The sequence below is a fragment of the Varroa destructor genome, unplaced genomic scaffold (assembly GCF_002443255.2).
Source record: "Varroa destructor unplaced genomic scaffold, Vdes_3.0 BEIS01000003.1, whole genome shotgun sequence".
In the NCBI taxonomy this organism is placed as follows: Eukaryota; Metazoa; Arthropoda; class Arachnida; order Mesostigmata; family Varroidae; genus Varroa; species Varroa destructor.
This window is the reverse complement of record NW_019211456.1, coordinates 38582185-38605814: the sequence shown is the minus strand read 5'-3', so window position 1 is coordinate 38605814 and position 23630 is coordinate 38582185. Positions and strand designations below refer to the sequence as shown.

General features: G+C 42.5%; 1 protein-coding gene across 11 annotated transcripts in view; it reads left to right on the top strand.

Annotated features, from left to right (window-relative positions):
* The first annotated feature begins 3237 nt into the window (after window positions 1-3237).
* The window catches only part of LOC111247579 (glutamate receptor ionotropic, kainate 1-like), a 124464-nt gene continuing 104071 nt past the window's right edge, over window positions 3238-23630 (top strand). For 7 of the 11 annotated variants that reach the window (XM_086982404.1, XM_086982411.1, XM_086982410.1 and 4 more), the window contains exon 1: window positions 14526-15077. In XM_086982404.1, coding sequence (XP_086838530.1) covers window positions 14951-15077 — 127 coding nt within the window. In that variant the 5' untranslated portion in view covers window positions 14526-14950. Of the gene's footprint in view, window positions 3269-6523; window positions 6561-14525; window positions 15078-23630 lie in introns of those variants that run through there. The other 4 variants (XM_086982406.1, XM_022798678.2, XM_086982408.1 and 1 more) reach the window with 3 other exon arrangements.

The following is a 23630-nucleotide window of genomic DNA, read 5'->3' as shown; positions in this document are numbered from 1 at the left end:
ACTATCAATCGTCAACTTGCGTTTGCCATACGCGACGCTTCAGATCTCAAACATTTTTTGTGCCTGAGATAGCTCACAAGGGAATGAGCTTGTTCACATGTATCGCTTTCGAGTGGTTCTCACACAGTATGATCCCACCTATAACGCTGCTCTTGTATTTAGCTCTTACTTTAGCTTTCATTACGTTCTCGCCAGCAATACCGAAATTTCGACAGTACGTACACATTATCAAGTAGATCGCTGCCTAAAATCTAGATCGCTGTAAAAAAAAATTACGTCGTTCACAGAAAAGCCACGCAAATGTGAAAGAGATGTGTGTAGCTTCAAATGTATCAGAACCTGGAAGCGCGCATGTTGAAAAAAAAAATGAGAAAGAGGAAAATCTGGTCTGAATATCGAACCGGCGGAGCGCGCCAGATGAGCCACCCGTGTCGGTACTCGGGAAATGTCAAAGCCTTCCACATGTTCAACCGTTCTATCCAAGTATAAGATAGGCTTTCTTATATTTATGCATTTTGTTTTAGTCTTTGCCGAAAAAAAAATGCATAGATGTATGTTAAGCGTTACAAGATTACAAAAGTGCCTATAAACCACGACAAAGATAGTGCTGTTGTGAAATAAAGTGACAGAAAAAAGCACCTCTTCACTAATACTGCTTAATATTATTTTCCAGGCTAGGAGATATATTTGCCATATGGATATAATAATTTTACTAATATATTCGTAACTGTTTGTTTCTGTGTAGTTTACAAAAGGATTTATATAGCTTACTTTGGAATTTCGAATGAACACTAGTTAGATACATGAATAGAGCCTGGGGTTTAGTTTATCATAACATCCAGTCTATCCTAGTTTAAATAAATAGCATATCAGTATGTGAATTTTATGATTTACAGCTGATTCGTACAACTGGCTAACTTTCGAGGAAAACTCAGGCAAGAATCGCGGCTATCGTCCGCGCAGGTATCTCCCCTTTAATAAACCCTTTATTTTTAATGGTATCAAAGTACTGTCCGGTGTTGCGTTGAAAGCGCTTCGAAATTTTAAGTAGTAGATTCAGTTTTGCAGGTATGATAGGCCAGAAAGGTAACAACCTTTTGGCCTCTATGGCCTGACATTGTCGTGCTCAGCAGGACTGCTTTTCCCGCTGTCTAAAGTCGACATCCATGCGGCGTGAGCAAGCACAATATAATATAAGGGTTGATTTTTTGATTGAGCAACATGTATTGCTGTTAACCTGCTGAATAAAATGACGGAAGAGGATCCAGCCTTTTCCATAAGCGTAACGCTTAATTGTCTTCTTGGCCCGAAAAGAAGGGGTATAGTCGCGCTTGTATGTTACCTCCATATATACTTAGCGTAATACATATCAATAAATAAAATATATATAATAATGGGTTTAAATTTGTGTTTTATGTATAATATGAAAAAATTTGGCAGCTGTGATGATAGTCATCATTAGATCCTAAGCAGGATTATAGTTGGCGTTCCAATGGAATTCAGGACCAAGAGACGCAATTCTTACTGTTGTCGAAGTTCTTTTGCCCGCTTAAAACTGAAATTTATATATAATATCCTTTATCGCCAATAATTTTAGAAGGGTATCAAACCTTTCTAGAAAATACCCTATCAATCGCCACATTGTGATGACTGATATGACGATAATATTAGCGATAGCATTATTAACGCTACTATAAAAAACAGTGGTGTTTACAACAAACGGATTTGAAGTTAAGTATGCTCTCTAAGTCTTTATTGGACAAGGCAGTTTCGGCTAATTTTCTACACGAATCGATTACACTAACATGTGGGCGTCTCCTCAACACTTCATAGCTATTAGCTCATAATGCACTTCTCGTCCCCAGCCCCACGGTGCAAAGCTGATCCATTCTTGTAGCAATTATCTATTATATCCCATTGAAAACCTTTAATTCGCATGGCAGTCGTGTGGTATGCTACCATTCATTCCGCTTTCAGTCGTCTCTGGGTGGTGGACCGTCAATTTGTTCGCGCTTGCGATCGGTTTGTAGCATTTGCAAGTTTCTGCCAAAGATCACCCAAACCCGTAATGCCAGTACTGCGCAAACCTCCTGCAAAAACCGAATCTGTCTTCTCCCTCACTTTCCTGTAGTCCACATACGTTTTGCCCTCCACATGTATAGTCTCTCTCTCTCTCTCTCCCTTGCTTTCTCGCCGTCTCTTTTCCGCAACGCCAGTACAATTCCAGACTTGACCCCTAGCTTTGGTCGAAATTCCCCCGAATACAACAACCAAGCGAAGCTGGAGCAGCAGCCGACGTTTGCCAGCTCACAAATGATTTTCCGGGTCACTGAAATTTACAATTAAGTATTCGAAGCCTGATCGAGTCCTTGGAATTTGAAAAAAGTACAACAAAAAAAGCCAATAACGACGGCAAAAAATAATAAACGACAACAGCAGGTAATAATAATGCGTTTTTGTTATTTTTTTGGTTTTGAGTGTGTGCGAGAGACAGATGAATAAGTTATTGAGTGTTTAATAGTCAACAAATGTTGTATATGTTTAATGCTGCTATCTACCACACGGATCAAGTGGTCTATTTCAATACTGTCAAGACTAATGGTTAACAACAGAATAGTACCAGCAGCAATGGCGGCAACATGGAATTGTAAATACCGATACGATTATCTCTTCAACGCCAATACTACAAGCTGGCGCAATCATTTAGGATGCAAGCAGTAGTCATAATAGACTCCCGCCTTAAGCCGCTAAAATCGATTACAAACCCAAACGCTAATAGCAGACAAGGACTTAAAAATGGGAACGGGAAAGTGGCGATGAAACAAATAATAAATTAGCTTTGAGAGACCCAAGGATAGTGGAGAGTGAAGAAGCGGTGAAGAAGTGGAGGGGTAGAAGAGGTGAAGTCCTTTGAGCCGACATTAAGAGTTGATATTAACATCCTTTTAGCAGATCTTGTACTTCTCCTTGTACGTATGGCAATAATAAGAGCTAACATAAGAAGGATAAACGAACAAGGTACAATCAAACATTGTAAATAGATAAATATTAGATGAGGCCCATAGCTACCCCTCATCTGTTCATCCTTGCCGAACGCTTCTGGCGCATTTGAATTACAATACAGTAACATTAACTATTGTGTCACAGTAACAAAGTAAGATTAAAAATAAGGCTTAGACTAATAGATTAATTTCTGAATTATAGATGCTGAAGGATTGAAGGATATATCCTGGCTTCGTTGTTATTTCTATAATGCGAACATCAAAAGGTAACAATTTCGGATTTTTCCTCTACAGACAGAGATGTTGATGTCTGAAGATAAGTTGGTTGAAGATATGCTTGCGTTATATATCGTATTGTCTTTACGTCGTTTTTGTTGGTGATGCCGATGGTGATTTTTTACCTTTTATCAATGTATACAATGTTATATGACATGTCGATGCTCGACGAGATCGGCAGATGTATACTGGTGATTTTAATAAAACATACCGATATACCGTAAGCGAAGCGTGTTCCTATAAATAGGACTTAGCCAGAGAGTATGTTTTGCTGGTATACTGTTCGATGTACGATTCTACCTTAGCGGTTGACTTTGGCTAACGTTAACGTCATAGAATTGACCTTACTAGCTCGGGGTTAGTTCTGGTGCTACATAAGAAAGGGGCTTGATCTGTATGCATACTAGGTGATCTGCATGTTTGCGGTATATGTCATTTCGACAATGGTTTAATCTTGTCCACGGGTTGGCTGGCTTCGCTGGAACGGTCTGCGCGATGATTTGAGCATGAGATCTCGAAAGCTTACAGGACTCACAGGCGAGGTCCTGCCATTCCCTTAGGTCTCCCTCAACGCTTCCGGGGCCATGGACAGCAGGAGATGAACATCTGGCCGAGTTGAGTGGGTGGCGGATAAGCGACGGTGCATTTACCGACCTCGGACAATACTTGGGCGGAAAGACGACGCCGTCATATAAGCTGCTTTAGTTTGTATGACACAACTGCGAGACATGGCAGGATTGTCGAAGTCGCTCATGTCGAGTTACACACCCGAAAGCAAACAAAATGCGCACAATACAGCCAGCCGCAACAGACGCTATAGCCATAGTATACACAGTCGTAAGGACGTGTATCCGATGCATTTAGTAAACGCAACCCACATTCGAATTGTGGCGCCGCCACGTCGCTACAGAAATAGCTATTGAGGCACACACCGAAAAGCCATTATGGTTCAGAAATCTGCGGAGACTTGAACACAAAAACAGCGATTTAGAGCTACTACAGGCGTATTTGTACTGTGCCTTAGCATCGTACATGTATGGATGTATATATAGTATATTAGATATGCGTAGCTTTCATTTGAATACCGTGCTAAATTATTCAGATCTGCCTACAAGCAATCTTGTTAAGGAATAATATGAACCATTCGACCACCGTTACTATCAGGAAGAAGCTTACCAAAAGACACTAACACTGCAAGAATATTGTTACATTGCACAGCTTGTTATCACCATAGATTAAACCATGAATCATTCAACTGTAGTTGAATTCTGCCCCGGTATTGTCTTCATTGCAGCAGCCCAGTTGGCGTCGCCTCTGGCATAAGTAAAACCAGCACGTACCTGTACGCATATTAGTATAGGCGATATCAGTATCCGCAGCGACGATGACGCTCGCTGGGTTTCTCTCTCTCTCTCTCTCTCTCTCTCTATATATATATATATATATATTTTCCTCAAATGCTATCATCTTTCTCTGTGTGGCTATTACTCTTAGTAGAACCACCACGGAGGTTGATGGCGAAACGAGTGTAGCTACTGTATCTTTTGCCGTACTTTGTATATTCCTCGCTGGTTACTGAAGGTGTCGTTATAGTAGCCGTTATCGCTGTCATTGGGCGTGCTACGCTGCCGAGACCGTCGCCAGTATCGCAGTGGCAGTCACCGATCCTGTCAGTAGAACGAACTAGTTGATGTCGGTCTTAGTGGCATGCAGCATAGGTTGAGCTGGTTCTCATGCTGGTGAGGTTGCATGGCCGACCACGGCCTGTGGCTTGTTTACTCGATAGTATCGTTGGCAAGTCGACCGGTAAGCTTGCATGTTGCGAAAAGTCATGACTCTCATTCCGCATTGATCCCGCGGCACCTGCGGCCAGGGCCAGGCTGTAGCCACTGCTGCCAACGGACGCATGAAAGGCGGCCCAAGGTAGCAGCACTGGCAGGAGCTGAACCTGACCCTGACGAATGCATGCGATCACTGTGTTCTACTGTTACTACACGACACCGATATGAAAGCCACTATAACAGCTACTATAGCTTCTGCATAGCTTACGTTGGTCTTTGTAATAATACGGTGCTTCGACGTGCCCAAACGTCCCCTGCTATCCGATGGTTCGGGGGGCATTCAATCGGCACCTACACACGATGTACAGAAACCGTGGATAAAAGAGGCATGAAAAAATGAAACGAGAAAAATTGAAAGTGCAGATTTGTTCTTCCAGTAGTGACGAAGCCAAACAAGGCTATAGTTACCCGTAGAATATATCTATGTACATATGTCTATACACAGATATTGTGCCGTGGGTTCCGATGACGTCTGCCCTATTGCCTTCAACAGCTCGGTTCGGCATTCGGTTACTGTAAGTTAAATGTGTATATCTATTATATACATTTATTTGGGTACCTAAACGACGTTATATTAGCAAAGCAAGCGGCCTGGGACCGCCCAAGCCTTGTAGCAGGTTCGATCTGCGCGCATATTGTATGCACTGTACACATATGCATAGCGTGTTGTAGAAAAATTGTTTGTTTGTCGCACATTTTTTGATACTGAACGAAATAATCGGAACGAAATATTTTATTTAGTATCAAATGTGACACGAACGTTACTCGTATCTAATGGCTTCATCACTAATCAATTATTCTGCATGTGGATTGTACTTAGGTATGGGTGAGAACTTCCTCGAAGTTAAGGACAAGCGAGAGGGCAAGGAGTTGTCACTAACAACATCGCTTAATCCAGTGTTACGAAGTCGCACCACACTGGTCTTTGTCGTGGCGAGAAAAGTTTCAAGTTTCTATAATTGTGCGCCCGTGTGTTTATCTGCGTCGCTCGTGCTCTCATGGACCGCCTGTCCCGGCTTCTACATGTACAAACATCCACGACGCCGCTGAAAATGCGTGGTCGCAAGGGAAAACTATAACCGCCACATGTTTCCAATCGTCTACAACTGCTGTGCGAGTTGCGGTTGTTCCGAATGCGGCGCATGAGATAAGCGTGTTAGAAAAGTGACATACCAATGAAGTTAAAAGTAAGTGAAAGAAAAAAAGATGGGAATACTATGGCTAGACGAACTCTCGGAATCGTCAAAATAGCTAACAGCAGCAATGGCAAGAAAGGCACAGCCAAAAAGATCGACGAAACGCCTTTGGGTGGAGGGATGGCCTGTCAGCAAAAAACATGCGAACAGGAAGAGATATTAGTAGCTGCGCGGAACTGTCGTTAGAACGAGAAAAAGAAGAATGACGACGACGAATGAGAGGATGAGGCAGACGACAAACACAGGTAGCAGTCCTAGAAATGGCAATCTTTTTACCAATAATTGAAAACGACATTGTTGTAATTTTTGCGGCTGCTTCATCCGCCGCGAATCCATGACGCACCGCAGCTGACACCATTGGGTTGGCAGCGAGGAAGGTACAACGGATGGGGAAACAGGCATTGAGCGGTGCACGCCTGGTGCGGGGGTCATTTTTATGATCTTTATCCCACCGGAAAAGATCTTGGCTTGTCAATAAGAAAAAAGAAGAGAATCAAAAAAGGAAAAAAAAAGAGTAAAGCAGAGCGAGAATGAAAAGTGCGATAGGCAGTAAAACGAGAAGCGCGGCAGAGGTATAAATGCGACGGCTACAGTGAATCTTCATGGCAAGCGGGATCGTTATCCGTAATAACGGAGCAGTACTTGTCCAGTTCGTGACCATCTTGAACGTAAACGTAATGGTAAGGGAGAAGCACTTTAAGGCTGGCTTTTTTCCTTTCGGCTCTCATTCAGCTTTCTCTCGACTCTGATACGGCGGAACAACACTGAAAGAAGAAACTACGAAGAGTAGGGAACGGACTAGGATCGACTAGCGACCGTATATCGATGGATACCTCCCTCTTTATATACTAGAACATTACAGAAAAAACAAGTCAGTCGTCCGCTGGCAGTGACCGATCACTGACCAGTCAAAATTATTGCTGGGAAAAAACAGGCGAAGCTATACAAGTTACAGTAGCGCCACCCGAAGCGCGAGTGAAGGCATAGACAGCGGCAGCCTATCAAAAAACAAACGGGGGAGAGGGAGGATAGAGCCGGCTATGACTGCAGTCGTGGTGGCCGCAGTCGCGCAGCTGCCGCACCACTTACACGCGGGAGAGGAGAGAAACAGCATGAGTGGGCAGGAATATTACGGAACGCCAGTGACCAGGAGGAAAAGCAAACAGCAGCGCGAAAGATGGATAGAAGCGAAGAGCTCCATGACGTAGAAGTAAATTCATACTGCCACCCGCCCCTTCTGTTCTTGATCCGCCAGTGCAGTCCTTTCGTAGAATCTAACTTATCCTTGTCCTTTGGCTTCTCTACATTCAGCTCTTGTAGTTTCTTTTTCCTCTTCCTCTTTTTGGAGTTTTCTCCTTACTATGTTGCGCACCGGTCTCACTAACGGGAGGCCTCCTCCCTTCCAGAGGCAGCATTAGAAATGGTCGTTATAGGCGGAAGTGGTTACTGAGTTTTTGTGTAACACCGGCCTGGCGATACACTAACGCTGCCAGCAAACTCGCTCACCCGCAGTTCAGTACAGCATCGAAACGTCCTTTTTACCCCCGTCCCCTGTCCCTTTACTTACTCGAGTCCAAACGTCCTCGTTCGTTTATTTCTTTTACCGCTCACGTAGACTAAGTCGACGCTCAAATACGTATCTCCAAGCGGCTGGGTTGCTCCTACCTACAGGACTACGTTTCCTGACGGTGAGCTGTGAGATGTGCGGGTCGTTGTGCTTTACTTCTACACGGATGCAACTCACGGAAAGAAGTGCAGCAGACGTACAAAACAGCTACCACTGCATCTTCTGTGCGAGGCGGCGTAGGCTGGCCTGTTCCTTGCTCCTTCTCGGCCTTTTTTCAGCTTACTTAGACCCAATGTTAGTCATTCGCCGGCAGGTTGGGCAGTGACGCATTGGCCTAAACATGGACTGGTAGCAACCCGCGCCAAACCATATTTAGCGAGACATCTTGCTCGACTTTTTCATAGCAGCCAATACAATGTTTCGATGGACGGCAGTAAACTTGTTTCAGTGCATTTTTCAGGCCTTCGACATTTTTCAGGCCGCAATATCGATCGGACTCTGCTTAGCCTTGTTTCGTTTAGTTGTAGGCATATACGCTCCTGTCTATCAAGTGAGATGAGAATGTTTGCTCATTCGATGATCGTAGTCATAAAAACAAAAGGGCTGCTACAGAGTAAACTTAACAGTCGTTCTTTTACTTTCCACGAAACGAACGAGGATTTGATTGATCGAGGCTAACAAAACGAGTGTGTAGTGATGCGTTACGATAGCATAACAATCGTAACTAGGAAAAGCATGTGCATTGTGATTCTGACAGACAATCAAATAGGCGATTCAATAAATGTATTGCTCTCGCAGAAAATTACCTTTGCAACAGACTCCTTAAGGCACCGATTAGGCACTTGCAGGACTAAACTTCACAATTTCGGCCATTGCGTGGTGAAGGCACCAAGATCAATTTCGGTTTAAAGACAAATCTATAAAGGTAATTTGAAGAACGGATATTATTGCTAGAGATATTTTCAGCCGAAACTTCTTGTGCTTGCGCTCATCACAGCGCCGATATTTGCAGGCTTTTTCGTCTTTTGAAACGCTCACTAGTAGACACCTCTAAGTCATCGACAAAGAGCTCCTGCAACCTAGGTCTGGTCGAATGAGCACATCTAGAAAATTTGTGCAAGAATTGTGGTGCGCACTTATTCCACAATCAGTTGCAAAGTAAGTAGGTAAACAGGACATGAACAAGCAAAGACGGCAGTGGTTTTACGACCATAAGCCCTAAAATACCCCCAACCTGCGGGCGCATAACGACCCTACTATTCAGTCATACTGTTTTCCAAGAGATTATTAAAGTACTGGCGCACGCTGAGCGATTTGGATAGCGTAAAAAGAATCGTTTACTTAGCATGGTCTTGAGTTGCCAGCAACGACTATACTAACAATAACGGACCAGCATCGTTTCCTGTACTCCATCACTTTCCGTATACTTCCGTTGCTGCCGATCCATTGAAAATTGAGGTTCGGTCCTGTTCGGCCCGAGACGTCGTTTTCTACAAATGTATTTCTTGATTTGCCACTATACCTGGTTTTCAATTGCCGTAGGCCATCAGATTCTTGAGCTCCGTGTTGTCACAAATACTATAGAACCTTATCCCAGCCTCAATGAATCTGCCCACCGTAGTGCTCGCCTGCCTGACGGTCTGCCCGTCGCTGGAGTTCGGCTCGCAGTCGTGCAACAGCGGAACGATTATTCAAACTCTGCTCAAATGTTCCAGAGAAAAAAAAAGGGAAGATTTAGAAAGTGCGGATGAGTAATTGAAGATTCGAATAACCGAAGCAAGCTGAACTCGGACAGGAGCTCCAGCTCTAGGGGTTCGTCCTTACATTACTTCGAAATACTCTAAACATAGAGTATGCAATAAGGAATCATTCGTTTCTTGTGGCTGTATATGAATAATTGAATTTATCTTTCCTGTTTTTCTGCGCCGTTTATCTGTAACTTTCTTTCTGTATCCATGGTTATGGTTTTTTTCACGCAGAATATTAGAAGACAGTAAGCCCGCAACAGACTCACAAATTGTTGATGTGAAACTTCGCCGTATATATATATATATATATATATGTATATATATTTAATTAACTAATAACTACTTCATTAGTGACAAAGTGAAAATCCTAGACGGTTCTGAAAGAAACTTTCGATGATGGATGTCGACAATAATTTCGAAATCACTTTACAGAGTTCAATTATATAATAATAGCTTCTGGAGTAGGACATCGTTCATGGTTTTCAATTATAACTAATAAAAACGCCAGCAGATCATCATTTGCCAAGTTGAATTGGTGCCCGATTACACCCGATACGGGCGGACATCATACGCAGCGTCGAATTATGCCTAAGAACAGACAAAGGCAGGGGGCGCTGCTGGACAGAGCTACAGCGATCGAAGCGACAAGACCGACCAAGGACCTGGACTTCATTTCGTCAAGCCCCTGGCAACGAACTGGACAGCGGCTGCTTAAATCGCTGCGTCTGTGTAATACATCAATGGGTCTAGATGAATATTAATCATCAGTCTATCGGGCGAAAAGTCTACTGAAGTTCCTGCTGGAACTCACTGATGCGGAATCCGCAATGAAATGAATTACCAGATCGTCCACAGTGCGGTGGAGCTGCATCATGCTAGAGGTCAGCCATCTGAAGCAACGCTTGAAAACATCACCGGACGTAAAACTCGACATTGTTAAGTTGCTCGGATTCGTGATAGTGAATATTTCATGTTTGGTTATACGTCGAACCACAACAGTTAGCTCGAAATCGCTCTTATTTAAACAAATAAATGGTAGTAGAAAAGACAAGTGGTTACCAGTGAAATTGTAACGATGTTACATATGCCTGGTCGAGATACAAGCACTATCTGTCAGAGCCGTTATTGAAGAACGACACCGTCTTCCAGGGTTGCACATGGTCAAAAGCAGATTTCTTTTCACGGAAGGATATAGATCAACGGAAGATTTAGGCATTCTACCAACTAGTCCGTTATTGTTGTGCGCATTATGCCTGTTGTTCTTAGGAACAGGTAGGCTGCTCGCTGAGCCGCCCACAACACTCATATGGTTTGATATTACACACAACGGGAAGGGAGAGGGTGAGAAGGGGAAGATGTGGCAAAGAGCTACATCGAAAATCGAAGGGGACTAGCTTTCGCGAACAAGGAAAAGCTGATATTGTCTTTGCGGGATAGATGCGTCACAGCAGGCCCGCTCCATGTACACAAGGTCTCACCGACGTGGGAACCAATAACGAAGGTTTGCCATAGGCGCTTCTGATGATGCGAACGAGGATTCAATTTATGTATTACCGTAACCCTTTTTCGGCGTAAAGCTAATTTCTACCTATAGACTACGTACGGTTAGATAGCAGAGTTAATTCGAATCAGCTTTATTGAATGTGTTGTACGATTTACGTCAGTCGCTACTTTCGGATAGCTCTATTGTGATGCGCATCGTCCTTCTAATTGCAATGTTCAGTGATACCAGCAACAATTCCTCATCGATATCTCAAGATAAGGGCGAAACGTTACGCTCCCACGCTTTTTCCGCATTAATGATTATAGATATATCATTTTTGTTGCTGCCAAAAATCATGATATGAGATAAATCAAATCAACCTACAAATAACATGAAATAGATATCATCTACAACGTGCTATACTTTTATATTTTGTCCAAGTAAATCGAGTATTTAAAGAGAAGTCAAATAAATAGAACATGCTTAGTCTAGACACGAGAATTGCGCGAGACTGCCTAGCGTTAGCACACGCCAATAAACCCGCTGACTGTAATTTGGAATTGAAGTTTAATTATAAAAAAAATGTATAATTATCGAAGCGATAAGGTTTAGTGGCAAGTTTATTCGTACAATTATTTCGAAAGATGCGATCCACGCTTCTCATTACATAATCGTAAGGCCTGCACACCCGACACTCACGTAGGCTGCTGGGCTCAATCCTGTCAACAAATAAATAAGGTTCATCTAAAGGCTAGATTTATTTGGCAGTCCAATAAAATTTAATTGTTACGTTACTAAGCCAACTCCTAAATGTCAGGCTGCAGGGCGGCTACCCTGAAACCATTTAATAAGTTCTGGAAGGGGTCGCTCCACGTGTAGCGGTATAGAAACAACGAACAAATCCATTGAAGTCTAGTACGAGAACGATTAAAAAACCTATTTCTGTATGTATGATTTGTATTTACATAAATGTAAGTCAGGTCTGTTGATATCTATCTTACCCGCGTGTACCTAGCTGTCGCCGAACGGACTATCAATGTTTTAAAAGTATCTCTCTAGTATCATAGAAGTTATTTGGAATATATATATTCATAAGTCGCTTTTTTATTGACTGGGTTCGAAATGTCGAAGTGAACTTTTTGTACAGTACATCCAAAACGATGGACATAATTGTTAGTTGTCCGGCCGTGAACCTCTAACAATATCTTGAGTTCGATCTTACTGACATACTTATTAACCTGATTAGACACATGGGAAAATTCTCGGAAACCACCTATATGTTACAAAACTCGCATAATACTGCGAATGAAAGCGAGGCATGATCGTAATGAATCGCTTCAAACGATACAGATTACTTCATTAAAAAAGAAACCTCTCTGGCTATGACCTCCAAACTGCCCCACAATCTTTTTTTTACCATACAAAAAAAAAACATCAATGTACATATAAAAAAATCATTTGAACAGAATCAAATACAGATAGCAGTTTACTTCGAAGGTCGTACGGGACTACCACCTCTTCAAGATTGTTAGAATATAAGTAAGCTTTCGCTCGGAATTGAATCTTTAACACTACTATGTTGATTGAAAGCGTCTATAAGATGGGGCGCACAAAAGGTCTTTGTTTCGGGCGATCTATGCGGAAACACAAACCGATGAAGAACCAGTGTAGCTCGTCGACGACTCAGTTCCTTTGTCCGATCAAAATAAAAGTTATAATAGATTTGCCCATTTTTGCTTTTTCGTAAAAGTCAAATCTTTCACAGTACGTATTATGTTAGCTGAATCGTTGACCGTTTACCATACAACAATGACTAGCTATTACCTAGCGAACATATTTAGCTTTCGAATCAGTATATCTTAAAGATAACAACACATATGTTTCCTGCTCTAGAAAAAAGCCCTGTGGAATTTTAACTTAATAAAGAATGAGCATCTGGTCACAATAAAAATACACCATGTCCCTATTAGAGGTGAAAATAACATAAATCACAGTACCTTGACACTTTGGCCAGATAAATATAACCTAACTGGAACAATGATAATAAAATACGATCTGTCCGAAGACGCAGATCAAATGGTGATAGCCTAGAGCACACTTTTCTGTCGACAGTATCAACTGAGCATTTAAGTACTACAATCTGTTCCATAACATGAGATTTTTGTCGTTTGGCCGTTATGGAAGAAGCTGCTCGTTGAAAGGAAATACTGTCCGGCATAATATCGAAAACATGGGCCATAGCATCCCCGGTAGCCGGAGGTCTGGCGCGCACAATATAATGAAATTTTTCGACTGGCCGCTGAGTTACAGATGTGCCAATCACTTCTGCTACTATTTGTTTAGAGCGAGTTCGCATCAGTTAGATAGTCTCTGTATTCTCTTTTTATTTCATACTATCGAATGAGTTGCTGGGAAGTTTCTGCGTTGGCTAATTCTTTTACATCCTTCGATGAATAGTATTGCCTTCGCAAACAAGCTTCTAAGGTGTGGAGTGCCAGAATGCGTCTTAGAAAGGCCGAAATAGCGCAGTCGAGATCGTGACGCTTGGTTGGCCTTGAGATGTCTCCGAATTAATAACATCCTGCACGGACGATAGTATGTTTTTCGCAGAAATTACATAACCGAAAATCATTAATTAAGTAAAGGTAATAGCAGAATTTAGGCCTCCTTGAAACGCGATAACTGAAACATTTAAGATCATATATCTACCGCTACATAGAGATTCCATTTAAATTTAACGATAATAATAACAATAATTACAGTAAACATATGTTACGCGTTAAACAGGAGACTGTATAATAATAATAATAATAATAAAGTTTTACTCTCTAAGGGCGCTGAAATCAACTTGAGAAAGACGAACGATTATGTAAAAAAAAACATGCCAAAACAATTACTTTTTTGCAAGACAACTCTTTAGATAATTATTTTACGTGTGTTGAGCCATAAATAAGCGATGTTTACATTACGTTCTGAATGGTTAGGTGTGCAAAAACATGGAGCATCGTGCCAAGGCTGAAATGGAAGATGAGATTACGTCAATTTCAAAAAAGTGAAGGAGGCACAAAATTGATATGTACATAAACTAAAGTTTAGGTGAAAAAAACTACCGAGCAAGTTTTAGTACTGGCCAGTCAACTTATTCCCTATAGGTACTACAGGCCAAAAACTCTGCTGCATTGGTGGTCTTAGAGCGCATAATCGCCTGTCGCGTTCTGCTATTCTAGGATGGCGATATATAGTAGCTCTATAGTGCTTGAGCCTCTGGAAAAGTGTCGTTCTATTTGCTCTTTTCATTGTCGTCTAGTCTGAGCGGCTCTAGGCAATCTCGAACGACTCACCCGAAAAGAGGCACGCTTTCAGGTTTCTGACCGAACCTGGCCCCCTTTCCGCGAAAGCTCGCTTGCCTCTTCTTTTCTAGTCAACGCAAACCAGCAACAGCAGCCAGGCGAACTCGCCATCAAGATACCACGGGAAGCTAGAGTTCTGCTGTGCTGGTTTACTGTGTTGCCATCATCACGCTTTTTTCTGTTCCGTCCTCTAACGTTCGCCGATACCTAACAAACACATTGTGGGACCATTCTATGAGAAGCGACTATGACTTAAGAACGATTGTAGGTTCGCTCTATTGACTAACAGTTAAAATGCGCTTGACCGTTATTGCTGGCACGTATCCGTGCTAATCCATCGTCGTGTCGTGCTACGGTGAAATGAACGTGAACTGTCGCGTGCATCGCTGTTCGGATTCTGTATGCTTGTGTCGTGACTAATATTAACAATACCCGATAACCGATGTGCTAGTATATTAGCTCAGAGTGAAGATTCATCTACGGCGCCATGGGCTACCGCTCAGGATCGAGACATCTAGCAGGAGTCACAACGCTGAGCGTACTATTCCTTTGTGGCTGGATGAATACAACCGGCGCGGTACCAGCCCGAGTGCACAAAGATGTCGGCACCATTGGTACGATCAACGACACATCTATGAACCACATATACGTGACACATAGATTTGTGAAGATAATGGCTTAAAATGAAAATAGCTTCGTCCCTATTGAGGAAATATTTTGACGAACATCCATGTCATTTCAAACAGACATAGTGTTCGACAATGTCTGCTTGGGTTTGTTTAACTGTGATATGGCTAGGTTTAAATCGGCCCAAGGCTTCAGACAGTAGACAGTTATATTCAAGTGACAACTTATTCGAGAGAATTTAAAAATATATCTGTACGGCAGACATTATTCGCTGAGAGATAATTTGAGGAAATGTCGTTTCCTTTTTTCAAACAGAATGAGCCATAAAAATCGCATTTTTTCATTGGACTTCTAGGGACACTCACTGTAGAAGCCACTCGATGTATCATAAGTTCTCTTTAAATATTCTATATAGCCGTAGTTTCCTTAGAAGCGCTTTTCAATGTGCTTCTTACATTTTTTTTTTCTTTTTTCTTCTTTTTTTTTCTTGATAACTAGTCATTTTTCAATCCTGCTGTTCAGATTATTCCCCGAATTCTCCCGGAAATCCTTGTATTTTAGCACCCAAAGATTGTTTAGATGGGACGTACAGGCAATTGATAAAGTTTTCCCGCGTTTGTGAATGAGAAAATTGTCCATTCGAAGCAGCTCAATAGATAAAAAAGAAAAAAAGAAGCGCGAGTTTTGGTTAATTAGTATATTTTTAATGTTAGAAACAGCTCTCCATAAATTACGCGTCTCATCAACACATTCCGCCTAGAGGTTCTCAGACTCCCTAGCTTCTTACGGCCCAGGAACGAGCATTTTCAATTTTTCGATAACTGACCCGTGTATCGTCCTAATTAGGCACACAGTAAGCGAGATTACCCCTTACCCAAGAAGCGTTTTTCAAGGGAAACTGCGAAATAAAAGCACAGATTTTCATGGCTGCACGAATACAGGAGACGACGAAGAGTCTATGGAAATTCCACAACCTGAGCCTGATGATAAATGACAGTTCCGATACTTTTCCACGGAAGGTATTACGAATATTTGTTTGCGTTCATTCACCTTCGATACGATATAAGTCAATTTTTTAAGAGCGGTCGTACGGATCCGTGCAGATCGGGGTATTTAGCTTTCCATATGACGAGGCGTACAGACGTATTCCTAATGTGCAGTGTACTACACATAGTGGAACATTTGCTCTAGCCGTACGCCGCACTACTCGGAATATAGTATCGTTGTTGCTGTCCGCTATTGTTCTTGTTATTGTTGCAATCACTGTTGTGGTAGGGTTGTCATCGTTTCTGTTATTGTAATTGCTGACGGCGATCGTAAGAAGGCGGATGTCTCTTCGAGCGGATGCCCCTTATGTGTTATATGAAATGTGTATCAGACTGTGCCTGCAAACGAGACAGGCCATACGCGCAACACCAAGCGCTTTACGAAGCCAGCCCTCCAGTAACTCTTCCTGCCCGCCGTTGCTTGTCTGCGTATGTGCTATGGATGTTAGTTACTGCTTGGATCTGTGGTAGGCCGATTCCTATGACGTGTCTGTCCAGCCGTCCGTGTAACAGCCATTAAGGCTACTACGGTGACTGTAGCATCGGCGGGAATACTCTTTGCAACAGTGGGCAACTAAGGGGCATCCTATGTCGAGTACTGCTGCTGTTGTGTTCTGCTGTGTATAGCCCACCGTCAATCAAAACGAAGGCACATACAACGCGACAGCGAGTAGCACGAAGCAAAATACGACAGAAGCAAACGTTATGTTCCCTTGGAGGCACATTGCCCATCCTGCTCGGCAGCCACCGATGCCACCACTACAGGTTGGTGGCTCCTACGAGCTGCGCCAATGGCCACAGTGGCACCAGTCGCAGGGAAAGCAGCTGTAGCAGCGCAAAGTAGACAAAAGGGAAGCTATTTTCAATGGCGAGAAGCGACTCGCGGAGCGACCTCGGAGCCTTTACCCGCTATTCCCGATGCTCGCGGCGTTGGCGAACTGCGCTAGGTACGAGGGAGCTGAACTGAGTTGGTGTCAGGGGAGGAGCTAGCTCGGCATCTTGCCTCGGAGGGGCAGGAGAGACGGAAACTAGCGTTTTTTCGTAAAGCCTTTATCTTCATCAAGGGAAATTCTCCTGCAGGTTTACAGATGACGTTTGCGGCCCTTCTTCTTCTTTGTCCTCCTCAACGGGCATCTTGCTTAGTCGGTCGCTGGAGGTCGACGCGAGATGGCCAATTGTTTGGTAAATAGCTGGCAAACAAGATAAACGTCTAAAACGTAAGGCTGTAAAGTCGTCAGTCAATGAGAGTAGGCCATAGGGGTCAAGCTTCCGTTGCAACGATCAATGATGGTAATATACAATGTCGAAAGTATGGCTGAAGCTGTATAGACGGTTCGTTCAGGACCAGTTGGCGGATGACGAGAGTGCGAAGCAGTTGTTGAATCCTGCGGTCATTTGCGCAGCCTTCATGCTTTCACGGTAACCAGAACTAGGCTAACGTGGTTGAGAAGCACAACTGAGAAATTAACGAACCGGCAACTATATAACATAGGAATTATATTCCACTGAGCCGTTTGTTGTGATATTATATGCGTGCTCAACCTATTACTATAGAAAATACATTACTTAGTCATCTATATATGCTTACATTGTCGTTTGTAATGAAAGGTAACTTCGTTCGATCTCTTATTTCGAGTCACGCAACTCGTTTTTCGCTGAATTCAGGCTGAAGATTTCTGAGTTTAGACGGAAGCATGATGTTTTTTTGTGTCGTTCCTCACAGAGACTGCTCTATGTTACGTTATAGGTCATTCAATAAGAAATCCAGCTTCGATTGAAACGAAGATCACCGCCATTGCACCATCGCTGGGTATTGGATATCTCTAATTTGGAATTTGATATTGGCTGCAGGTTTTCTATGTAAGCAAGGAAAAAGTCCGGGAGTGCATATGCTTGATGACATATGAATTTGCTACCACATTCTATATAAGGAATAATGATAATTCACAGTAACACCGGTACTGCGGTTTCGAATCAGCCCAATATTTATCCCGGAGAACGATTCCGAGATGGTAAAATGCAGAAATAGTTATACGTGAAAAGACAATACAGCGTAGCTTTTATCAGACAAAAATATAATGGAAATTAAGCAATATTTACCTGGGTGGAAAATACGCTGAATACATAGACTGATTATAAAAAGATATGGCAGCCTCAAAGCACCCATTGGCAAAAATATATCGGGCTTATACTTGGGAAAAGGCTGGTTTACAGTGATATACGAACGACGTGCCCAAGCAGTACGTATCCAAACGAGTTTCATTGCACTGTTACATCACTGATTACGTAGTATCGCATAAACGATCAGGACGGCTCGTAATCGATTCACTCCCTGGAACTAGAGCTGCGTTCATTTCATCGCTGATTTCACATAGTTTATATTTTAATGCTTAAAAATTTCGTTTAAGAATAGTATAATAACAGTGTACGTAGTCAATTTTAGTTTCTAAGATTTCTCAGACATGCCGTCGTGTGTTCGTGATTGTGTCAGCGTCCACCGGCCGTAGAAGTGGCCTAATCGTGTCAAGAAAGGCCAAAACAAATCGTTGATAGATTTGCAGGATGAGCATACATTCGGCTACTGACATAGATCAACAATCACGCACCCATGCTTCTTATGCCTTCAAACGAACCTCATTCTCATAGCTTCTCAATCGACCACAATATTTATTAACAAAAACGTATGGGCATTGACGAAACGAAATCAGAACAATAATTATATAGAAATAACGCGTACTCTACGGTCCTGTATGGATTGGTTTATGATCGTTTGTGAGCAAAAAAAAAAATCAACTACTAAACGTATTCTCAAAACACCAGCTCATTAATGAGCTGCTTGCCTCGTTAATGATAAGATAAGGCGTCCCACATAAAACCAGTAGGGTACTTACGTAAACGTAATTAACACATTACTTAAATATAGCTCACTAGTCAAACAAATCCAGTATTCAGACTACCTATTCTGAACAATTTTATTGTTGTCGATCTGCTGTCTTCTCATCCCTACGTAAACACAAAGCTGTGACTTTTTGAGGCAAAAAAAAAAGTTCCGTTGGCCGACGGCAAACGGCAGTCTGACAGTTTCCACGAATGCTCACTAGCACAGTATTATCTAATCTTTGACGTCGGCAAATATCGTTTAAAGTAACTTTCTATTTACTCTCATTACAGTCATATGCAGTATAGAGGACTTTGGGGTCATGAAAATGTTTGTTGCTCAATATGACGAAATTATATTTCAGTACCTGATAGATATTTGTTGATAGATACCTAATAGATAATTAAGATTACAATGGCTTTACATATTTGTTGGTTATTCTGGCAGCTACCAAAAAAGTCCTTTATTTTTTACTAGTTTGCTTTCAACGGGCGCCAGCGCCTCTTTCTTTGGCACTATCGCAGAAGTCCTAGCAAGATCGAACAGCCGTACGCTGATGCTATGATTGTGCCCCATCACGTCGTCATTGCGCAATCTGTACGCATATTTCTTACCCACTATTTTTACTGTTCAAGCTAATAGCCAGTTACTATCAACCTGATGTAAAAGAAAGATCTAATCGCGGTAGCTTTATTTTAGAAATCTGCATTTTTGGTCTCTAGACGGAAAGCTTTGAGGGTTACTGCGGAGCCACTGCGGCTGTTGATTTTGATTTATTTACCCTCAGATTAATATTTTAAGCTCTCATTCAATCTTTTCCTGTACTCTATTAAAAAAATCAGCCACAGTTAATCCCAGGAATTGATTGATTTATTCGAGGAGTAGTTAGCACGTGCTGCGACCTCAAGAATTCTCTCCGATTTCGAATACGGCTAAGAAATCTGAATAGGACAGACAGAACGTGGGCATTCGTAGTCGCCAATAAGAAGAAGTCCTATTAAGAGCCTACATTAGAATTGCCGATCCACTTCATAGCTATCGTCGTCATTATCGAGAAGCTGAGAAAGCAACTTATTAAGACCTCATCGTTTCAGCAATTGAGGAGCTCATTACTGTGCATCGCATCTCACTCGTGAACATTGTTAGCACATCGATTACGGCCGTCGTTATTGGTGCGACTGGGGCGGGAATGGGAGGGGCGGGTGATTACAGGCCACAAGTGGCATTTGCAAGAGCTTTCCGGCCGGCTGTTGCAAAGGGTCGATCGATAAGTAGAGATGCAACGTTATCCACTCAAAGGAGCACTTGTCGCCAAAACGACGACACCCCAACTAGTGATCCCTGGGACAAGGTGATTGAGTTAGTCTCAAGAAATTCATCCGCTTCGAATCTACTTCGTTCTTGTTTGAATTATAGTACTTGTACTTGCCAATGGAAGCACTTTTAAAGCAAAAAATGGAGTAGGTAATCGCGGAAATGAGGCACACCCCAGCGAATGACCTCACAATTTTTCACGTTTGTTGATAAGGTAATACTATATACCAGAATACGAGCCTTTGCCTTTATCGCAAATGTCGCATTGCCTATTCTTCCGCTTTATCATCGCTGCTTGTTGCTTTATGCTACGCTACAAATATTTTGCCTGTGGGAAGTTTTTAAGTATAAGATTATATTATTTTCTCTATATTTACCTATGTAGCTATAAGTAGTCTATTTCAAATCAGGTTACTGCAACACGAATCAGTTAATTTGGAAGCCTTAGTTTTTTAACCTGCTCCGTACAGGTCTGAACCAGAGTGCAATAATCTTACCGTCTACTGCATCAGAGCGACAGTAGTACGCAGCATAACCGTTTGCCATCTAGGTATCCCTGTTTTGTTCTATAATTCATTTTCGAATTTGATTATTCCACACCAATTGTGCACTGGAAAAATTTTTACGCTAATCCTGTCGACTTTCGCGTTATGGGAAGATATTACCGCCAGTTAGTTTATACGAATCTCGCCGAATCGAAACAAACGCACCTCTGCAAGGGCTAATAGGACACGCTTAGAAACGTAGGAGGTAGCAAATGCATGGATGAATTGTGTTTCATGGCGGTTATAGGGTTTGTATCATATGTTCAAGAAAATTAAGATTGAACGAATCCATGACTTGAAGGAAAAGGGCTACTGTTGTAACATCACCGTCGAGAGAGTCGTTCATTGCTTTAGGGTGCGGCCTTTAGTTTTTTAAGGTGGCATTCCGTTGTCTGCTGGCAACATATCGATTTATCGAAACTAAATAGTAGAACTACTCCATGTTTAAAAAAGGACAAATAACGCTTTTTAGTTGATGCTGTTATTCTCATACGTCCATAACGTATATATATCCTTAGGTAAATACGAATATATAGGGGCTGTTCGATGTCGAGCAAATCAAGTCTGTCGCAGCACTTGGTACCAGCTATGGGACCCAAACCTAGGCAAAAGCTAAGACCAATAGTATCGCGACCGGCGTTCCTGAGCTCATTGCTGTCTTCGCCAGTTTTTCTGAGAGCGTCACCAGGACTATTCCTTTTCTCCTTCTCTTCTGTCCGATTTAGCATAGCTGGAGCACTTCACCAACAAAATTTAAATGAATTTTACCATTTAAGTGCGCCTCTTACACAAGATTGGTCACATTTCGTCCTGTGTCACTGTTCCAACTGACGACATTATAGATTATGCCTGTCGTGGATAAAACCGCGTTCGCAATGATTTTAGTTACGTGAACACAATTTATCTCCTAAATTTTCTATGTGGTGATGTTGGACTAAACAACACGACAAAATGCTGTGTTTCAACCTGACAGGGTCATAAGCGCTCTTCCGCAGAGCGTGCACGCATCCCCGGAAGGCGTTATAAACATGAACGCACGGACTTGTGTTAAATGTTACGCAAGCAACCTGTAGGATCACTGTATTTGGTTAAAAAGCCGACGAGGCCGCTGCTAAATATATAGTACCCTAGAAAAGTTTTAGGGTTATAGAACCCCGTCCAGAAGCGGTCCCCTCCCGTTGTCTTCATGACGATAAATGGTGAGACTGTGCGATTTTTTTCGTTATTACTGGAGACCAAATGCGCTCAACAAATGGAATGTTTATCTCCCACCGAGAATCGACGGTGCTACTGACGCTCCGAGGGTACTTGGTTATGCAGTACACTGGACCTGATTAGAAGGTATTGGAAAATCAACACGCGTCCCGAAGACGAGGAAAAAGTGGCGTTCTGCATGCACGGGAGCTTCTCCTAGTCCGAGCACATGTCATTCAGCCCAGCGAATGCGCCCGCGAAATTTCGGGGCTGATGGAGCATATCTACTTGAACCGCGTTATACTCTACTTCATCAGCTTTCACATTCATATTACTCGGAGAAAGTTCGAGTAGTGAAAAACCTAGTTACCCGCTCGAAGCCAAGAAGTTAAAAAGGTCTTTTTTGTTTTGTCTCTTACTTAATTTTCTGAAGTCAAAATAACATAGGACACGTCGACTTCTAAAGGGTATTGCAACGCCTAGAGGGGCGTTTCTTTGCTGCGAACGCATTTGTGAGAGAACAAAAATTTGCCAACAATGGCGATGCATGTCACCCAAAACCCACGCCGAAAATGGGTTTGAGTTTCATAGATTCGTTGAGAGACCCAGGTGACAAAAATTCCTATATTTTGGAACGGCTCGTACTTGCCACGATACTTGCTGATATGTTTTGGGCATTACGAGCTTCGTAGTGCTTCCATTGCGAGTTTCGGCGCTATGGGAACAAAAAATGTGACTTGTTTCGAGACCGCAGCGGCAGGTGCCTGCTTACCTCAGATGAAACCACATCTAGCACACTTGGACATTTGCGATGCAATGCTCTGCTCGATCGCCTAACCCAAACAGTCATCTATAGGCCAGACAACCTGCTAGTTCGCTCAAGCTACTACCTCGAGCGTTGTCGCCTAAAACGCCCAACAAGACATTGCTTTTTTAGATGTTTTCGTGGTACAGGGCCGTTCTGCGCGTAGAAGCTTCGAATGTGGGGATGCAGGGACCAGGACGTTGCGAAAGCACGGCAGCGTACATGGTGCAACTCCTGAATTGACAGCGTAGGCCGAAAGCATTACTTGTGCTTTCTCTCCAGGATAGTTATGGCACAGGGGTACCGGTAATGATCAAGTAGGCAACGCCTGTGTTATTCAAAATATTCTATTTCTTCTGCCACAAGCTTTTTCCTGTCGTGAAAAAGTGTTGTTTTACCAGCACATTACGTCACAATGAATCAAAGGCAATGAATATAATTGCGCTCCTTTCACCAGAATCGCTAAATCCATAAACCCAATAGGAAAGAAACACGATTGACAGGGTGGACATTTCATCGGGCGTCGGCGAATGGCACCTTACCCCCAGGAGAATTTTGAAATGTGGTATGCGAATGCATCTATTATATCTTTTTTCTTTTTTTTAAATATATCATAGTGTTATATTTAACGCTTTTCGAGTGTTACATGTTAATGAAATACGTTTACGAGCTAGTGTTCATATACTTTCGAGCTGAACGTCTCTCCCGTCATTTCGCCGTGTGTCCGAAGACGACAGCTATGTCCAAAAAACAAAGAA